We start from the raw sequence: 7500 nt of genomic DNA on the forward strand, positions 1-7500 counted from the left end.
CACATTAAACACTAAAAAAAGTACACATACACACACACACACACACACACACACACACACACACACACACACACACACCACACAGACAGCAACTTGACCTGCGATCAAAGCAGAGACAGCAAACTATGAATGAAATTAAAGAAACAAGAGAAAGGAAAGAAGAAAACACTTTGATTGGTCCTGAAGCTGCAGAGTAACATGTTTACGCTGCTGCACCTGTTGATGGATTACCCACAATGCACCAGCGCTTAACCCTTAAAAAAAGTCCTTTGGAGAAGGGAACGAGAGAAATCGTTTAAAATGAATGCCTTTACTTGTTGTTCCAATTTAATAATTAATAATTAATTTAACACTTTTTTAAACATTTCCTATTCTTCCCCTCACAGCTTAAAAATGTTGTCACTTCCAAAATGTCGACACGATTTAGTTTCTAACTTGTCTTTTACTTTCCAAATGTGTCCTCCTAACTCTTCTGATTGTCTCATTTCCTTCTCTTAACTCTTCTACTTGTCTCTTAACTCTTCTTCCTGTCTCTTAACTCTTCTATATGTCTCCCTTAACTCTTCTCCCTGTCTCTTAACTCTTCTACTTTTCTCTTAACTCTTCTTCCTGTCTCTTAACTCTTCTACTTTTCTCTTAACTCTTCTTCCTGTCTCTTAACTCTTCTACATGTCTCTCTTAACTCTTCCCCCTGTCTCTTAACTCTTCTACTTTTCTCTTAACTCTTCTACATGTCTCTCTTAACTCTTCTTCCTGTCTCTTAACTCTTCTACTTTTCTCTTAACTCTTCTTCCTGTCTCTTAACTCTTCTTCCTGTGTCTTAACTCTTCTACATGTCTCTCTTAACTCTTCTTCCTGTCTCTTAACTATTCTACTTTTCTCTTAACTCTTCTTCCTGTCTCTTAACTCTTCTACTTGTCTCTTAACTCTTCTTCCTGTCTCTTAACTCTTCTACTTGTCTCTTAACTCTTCTTCCTGTGTCTTAACTCTTCTATATGTATCTCTTAACTCTTCTCCCTGTCTCTTAACTCTTCTACTTTTCTCTTAACTCTTCTTCCTGTCTCTTAACTCTTCTACCTGTCTCTTAACTCTTCTACTTTTCTCTTAACTCTTCTTCCTGTCTCTTAACTCTTCTACTTTTCTCTTAACTCTTCTTCATGTGTCTTAACTCTTCTTCCTGTGTCTTAACTCTTCTACATGTCTCTCTTAACTCTTCCCCCTGTCTCTTAACTCTTCTACTTTTCTCTTAACTCTTCTTCCTGTCTCTTAACTCTTCTACATGTCTCTCTTAACTCTTCTTCCTGTGTCTTAACTCTTCTATATGTCTCTCTTAACTCTTCTCCCTGTCTCTTAACTCTTCTACTTTTCTCTTAACTCTTCTTCCTGATCTCTTTAACTCTTCTACATGTCTCTCTTAACTCTTCCCCCTGTCTCTTAACTCTTCTTCCTGTGTCTTAACTCTTCTACATGTCTCTCTTAACTCTTCCCCCTGTCTCTTAACTCTTCTACTTTTCTCTTAACTCTTCTTCCTGTCTCTTAAGTCTTCTACATGTCTCTCTTAACTCTTCCCCCTGTCTCTTAACTCTTCTACTTTTCTCTTAACTCTTCTTACTGTCTCTTAACTCTTCTACTTTTCTCTTAACTCTTCTTACTGTCTCTTAACTCTTCTACCTGTCTCTTAACTCTTCTACTTTTCTCTTAACTCTTCTTCCTGTGTCTTAACTCTTCTTCCTGTCTCTTAACTCTTCTACTTTTCTCTTAACTCTTCTTACTGTCTCTTAACTCTTCTACTTTTCTCTTAACTCTTCTTTCCTGTCTCTTAACTCTTCTACTTTTCTCTAACTCTTCTACACATCTCTTATTTCCTCCTCTTAACTAACCTCTTCCTCGCTCCTCATCCTCCCCTCCATCTCTCCATCATCCTCTTCTATGTCAGAAATAAAACACTTCTCCACCGTCTATTCTTCCACTACTTTCTCTTCCCTCGCCTCACACCTCCTCGTCCTCCCACTGCCGAGCGATTCTCACTAAAAACAAAAAAACTAAACAGAGAAGAAGAAGAAAGCCAAAAGGAAGCGAGCGCCGCTTCCTTCCCCCGAGGCGGCGTTCCTCATTATGCGGCGAGCAGAGCGGCCTTTTACTGACTCAGACAGATGAAGCAGATACAACACTCGCACAGATTGTTTTCTCTTGTCGTTTCTCCGCTCCCTCCTCCTCCTCCTCCTCCTCCTCCTCTTCCCCCGTTTCCGTCTTGTTCTCATACTAATGTTAACTAAACGCTTTGTAAAACAGGATCTCTCGGGGGCGCGGAAGACGAGAAAACAGACAAATCGTTGGAGGAAGGAGCGGCGCGGCGGCACCGCGGCGCTGCGTTCGACGCCGGGACAGTTACGCAGCGTTTGAAGTGTCAGGTTTGCTTTCCGTCACGGAGCGCGTGGGAGACGCTCTGACACTCAAGGCACTGGAGGAAGAAATCAAAATAAAAAAAATTACAGGAATCTATTATTCACTTCTAGCTCGTCGTCAACACTGGATGTGAAATAAATCCGTGTGAAATTGTGCCAAGTCTAAATATTGTAAAAAAAAAAAAAAAAAAAAGGGAAAAAAGAAAGTTTTTAAATGGCTCAAAATGTAATTAAAGTGGGTCTACTGCAGGTGTGACTCCAGCTGGGTTCTGGTGTCACGCTGTGGGGAGGAGGTCGAACGCGAGTTACACTGGGAGGCTCCCAGTTGGACTGTGAACACAACGTCGGGGGGCGTGTTCATCCCTCTGAGGTGTTTGGTAATCCCCCCTTTAGGGTTAGTAAAACGTAGGACCTGGAACCAGAGGACCCTTTAAAACGTTAACGAGTGAGAGGCTGAAAAGACAGCGCTTCACTCTCCGCTGGGCGTGGTCGTGGCGTGGTCACGTGACGTCACGGCGTGGAGCGCACATCCACACCGCCTGGACCTGGAACCAGAGAACCTGAAACCAGAGAACCTGGAACCAGAGGACCTGGAACCAGAGGACATGGAACCAGGGAACCTGGAACCAGAGAACCTGGAACCAGAGGACCTGGAACCAAAGGACCTGGAACCAGAGGACATGGAACCAGGGAACCTGGAACCAAAGGACCTGGAACCAGAGGACATGGAACCAGGGAACCTGGAACCAGAGGACCTGGAACCAGAGGACATGGAACCAGGGAACCTGGAACCAGAGAACCTGGAACCAGAGGACATGGAACCAGAGGACCTGGAACCAGAGGACCTGGAACCAGAGGACCTGGAACCAGAAGACCTGGAACCAGAGGACCTGGAACCAGAAGACCTGGAACCAGAGGACCTGGAACCAGAAGACCTGGAACCAGAGGACCTGAAACCAGAGGACCTGGAACCAGAAGACCTGGAACCAGAGGACCTGAAACCAGAGGACCTGGAACCAGACCAGCATCACAGCTCCTCCTGCTGTCATTCACTTGTTTTCTCCTACTTAATAATGTTAATGACGGTGTATTTCTGTATTTTATAAAGTAATGTGATTACCTCGTGATGTGTCACCTTTACATTATAAATTATTACATTTCATGAGTGACTGCTCTCTCTTATTGATCAATAAATGTGTCTTTCATTCCCCGAAGATATATATAAAAGTTTGTAGTATAAAATAATAATAAATATAATGATACAATTCATTGATCTGGTTCTTGTAGAAGATTATAAAATTATAAATATAATACATTTAATAATAAATAAATAAAACCAAAATCCACTAAATGTTTTATTTAATTAATAATCAATCAATTTTTATTTATTTGTTGCTGTTTTTTAAAAAAACAGAAAAAAAAGTCCAATTAAATGTCTTCTTAAATTCAGAATTGAGATATTTTGCGTGAGATCAGTAAATAATTCATTTTAACAACTGAACCAAAACAACTGAGCTGAACTCAGCCAAAGAAAAACATGTAACATCCAATTATATCCAAACTCATCCCACACACCACTGCACTGGACACACACACACACACACACACACACACAGATGTAAATCAGCTAATATATGAATAACCAATTACTGTCCAATACATTCGAAGTAAATTACTGAAACATTACACAGAAGCCACAGAGGACTGAAAAAACACAAACATAAACAAAACAAGTGTTTTCCTTTGTGTGTGTTTCACTGTGTATATAAAGCACTTATATTTCTTCAATTTAAATCACAGAAGACAGTGCCGTGCTGCCAATACTGCAATTTATGCTCAATCAAAAACAATGGATATTTGTGTGTGTGTGTGTGTGTGTGTGTGTGTGTGTGTGTGTGCGTAAGGACACACCACATCCTTCATGTAAGTGACTGTGACGACACCAAGAAAGTCTGGAGAACACAACATACCACAGACTCAGAGTCAATTTAAGCTTCTTTTTTCCCCCATTTGCATACACACGACTCTTGTGTATGTTTTCATTGTGTGTGTGTGTGTGTGTGTGTGTGTGTGTGTGTGTGTGTGTGTGCTCTGCGTGTGAGTGATAACCGTGGAGGGAGGCTCCTCAAAGTCGGGGATGAAACGCCGACAGGCAGTGTGACCAAAGACGGCGCTCGCGGAGCCGAGCCTGGCCACACCAGATTACTGCTGTTAACACTCGTACTCTGTGTGTGTGTGTATGATTACACTGTGTGTGTGTGTGTGTGTGTGTGTGTGCGCGCAATGACATTACACTGTGTGTGTGTGTTGTGTCACATGTTACTGTGTCTCCGGATTGTTTTGCTCTTCTTCTGTTGGTGTCTTTTCTCGATGCAAATGTTTGTCTCTATTTTTATTGATGCTGTTTTGAGGGTTAGGGGACGACACTTTTGACTGACACGGATGAACGGATGAATGATTGACCAAGAGGGGGGGTGGGGTGGGGGGGCGTGTTCACACATCAACAGTTCTACCTATTCACACCTGAAGGACCACCACCGTCCTTTACATTGAGATGATCACACCAATAGACACTGCTCTATTTTTTGTGTGGGTTCTATCGCCCCCTGTGGACTAAAGTGGTAGTGTTGGTTCTATTGCCCCCTGTGGACTAAAGTGGTAGTGTTGTTCTGGTTCCCCCTGTGGACTAAAGTGGTAGTGTTGGTTCTGGCGCCCCCTGTGGACTAAAGTGGTAGTGTTGGTTCTGGCGCCCCCTGTGGACTAAAGTGATAGTGTTGGTTCTGGTTCCCCCCTGTGGACTAAAGTGGTAGTGTTGGTTCTGGCGCCCCCTGTGGACTAAAGTGGTAGTGTTGTTCTGGTTCCCCCTGTGGACTAAAGTGGTAGTGTTGTTCTGGCGCCCCCTGTGGACTAGAGTGGTAGTGTTGTTCTGGTTCCCCCTGTGGACTAAAGTGGTAGTGTTGTTCTGGCGCCCCCCTGGACTAAAGTGGTAGTGTTGGTTCTGGTGCCCCCTGTGGACTAAAGTGGTAGTGTTGGTTCTATTGCCCCCTGTGGACTAAAGTGGTAGTGTTGGTTCTGGTGCCCCCTGTGGACTAAAGTGGTAGTGTTGTTCTGGTTCCCCCTGTGGACTAAAGTGGTAGTGTTGTTCTGGCGCCCCCTGTGGACTAAAGTGGTAGTGTTGGTTCTATTGCCCCCTGTGGACTAAAGTGGTAGTGTTGGTTCTGGTGCCCCCTGTGGACTAAAGTGGTAGTGTTGGTTCTGGTGCCCCCTGTGGACTAAAGTGGTAGTGTTGGTTCTATTGCCCCCTGTGGACTAAAGTGGTAGTGTTGGTTCTGGTGCCCCCTGTGGACTAAAGTGGTAGTGTTGTTATGGCGCCCCCTGTGGACTAAAGTGGTAGTGTTGGTTCTGGTTCCCCCTGTGGACTAAAGTGGTAGTGTTGGTTCTGGTTCCCCCTGTGGACTAAAGTGGTAGTGTTGGTTCTGGTGCCCCCTGTGGACTAAAGTGGTAGTGTTGGTTCTAACGCCCCCTGTGGACTAAAGTGGTAGTGTTGGTTCTGGTTCCCCCTGTGGACTAAAGTGGTAGTGTTGGTTCTGGTTCCCCCTGTGGACTAAAGTGGTAGTGTTGGTTCTGGTTCCCCCTGTGGACTAAAGTGGTAGTGTTGGTTCTATCGCCCCCTGTGGACTAAAGTGGTAGTGTTGGTTCTATTGCCCCCTGTGGACTAAAGTGGTAGTGTTGGTTCTAACGCCCCCTGTGGACTAAAGTGGTAGTGTTGGTTCTGGTTCCCCCTGTGGACTAAAGTGGTAGTGTTGGTTCTATCGCCCCCTGTGGACTAAAGTGGTAGTGTTGGTTCTGGTTCCCCCTGTGGACTAAAGTGGTAGTGTTGGTTCTATCGCCCCCTGTGGACTAAAGTGGTAGTGATGGTTCTGGTGCCCCCTGTGGACTAAAGTGGTAGTGATGGTTCTGGTGCCCCCTGTGACTAAAGTGGTAGTGTTGGTTCTGGTGCCCCCTGTGGACTAAAGTGGTAGTGTGGTTCTGGTGCCCCCCTGTGGACTAAAGTGGTAGTGTTGGTTCTGGCGCCCCCTGTGGACTAAAGTGGTAGTGTTGTTTCTGGCGCCCCCTGTGGACTAAAGTGGTAGTGTTGGTTCTAACGCCCCCTGTGGACTAAAGTGGTAGTGTTGGTTCTATCGCCCCCTGTGGACTAAAGTGGTAGTGTTGGTTCTGGTGCCCCCTGTGGACTAAAGTGGTAGTGTTGGTTTCTGGCGCCCCCTGTGGACTAAAGTGGTTAGTGTTGGTTCTGGCGCCCCCTGTGGACTAAAGTGGTAGTGTTGGTTCTGGCGCCCCCCTGTGGACTAAAGTGGTAGTGTTGGTTCTAACGCCCCCTGTGGACTAGAGTGGTACTGTTGGTCCTACCTGTTGTTCCTCGCCAGCTGACTGTAGTGCCTCCTGCTGGCCGACGAGGGGTAGTGCAGGCTGCTCAGCTTCACGGCCATCTGCTCCGCCAGGGCGGCTCGCTGGGCTTCACACTGACCCGGGATCAGCTCAGCCTGGAAGGACAAAGAGCGGCACAAGCGGGCATCAATCACACGGCACGCTGCGAGGGCCAGCTCACAATGTAAGACCTTTTATTTTGCAACCGTCGTCCGGCAATTTCTCGATGACCTCTGACCTTTTTTTTTTTTTAAACACCACCCACAGGAAAAAAGGGGACATTTAAGCCTCCAGCTCCAGTTCAAAGATGCACAAATAGCGAGATGTAATGACCGAAGCAGCCTGTAGGGGGAGCACCATCTTTTTTCCTAAAACTAACTGAGTAGTTTCCTGTGAAGACGGAGGAGGTTTATTTTGAAAAGACCGTCTTCGTGTCGAGTGAACGAGATCTCGTAATTTTCCTTCATGTTCATCTGGTTCTTTGTCGCTTTAATACATTTTTTTGTGTATATATATATATATATATATATATATATATATATAATTTGTTGCCATTTCCTCAAACGATGACACCCGTTACCTGGATGTCGCTCATCGAGTGAACGTGAAGCACGATGAGATGTTTATTGCGGATGAATGAGATTTTTTTTTTTGACAGACGCGGCCTTTG

At 45.0% G+C, this 7500-nt stretch overlaps 1 protein-coding gene across 1 annotated transcript in view; it reads right to left on the reverse strand.

Annotated features, from left to right (window-relative positions):
* Positions 1–7500, reverse strand: part of akap6 (A kinase (PRKA) anchor protein 6) — a 153890-nt gene that overhangs the window by 88465 nt on the left and 57925 nt on the right. Inside the window, exon 13 of the mRNA XM_034562775.1 lies at positions 6813–6946. Within this exon, the coding sequence (XP_034418666.1) occupies positions 6813–6946 (134 nt within the window). The remainder of the gene's footprint in view (positions 1–6812; positions 6947–7500) is intronic.

Source organism: Cyclopterus lumpus, chromosome 22, assembly GCF_009769545.1.
Source record: "Cyclopterus lumpus isolate fCycLum1 chromosome 22, fCycLum1.pri, whole genome shotgun sequence".
NCBI classification, from domain to species: domain Eukaryota; kingdom Metazoa; phylum Chordata; class Actinopteri; order Perciformes; family Cyclopteridae; genus Cyclopterus; species Cyclopterus lumpus.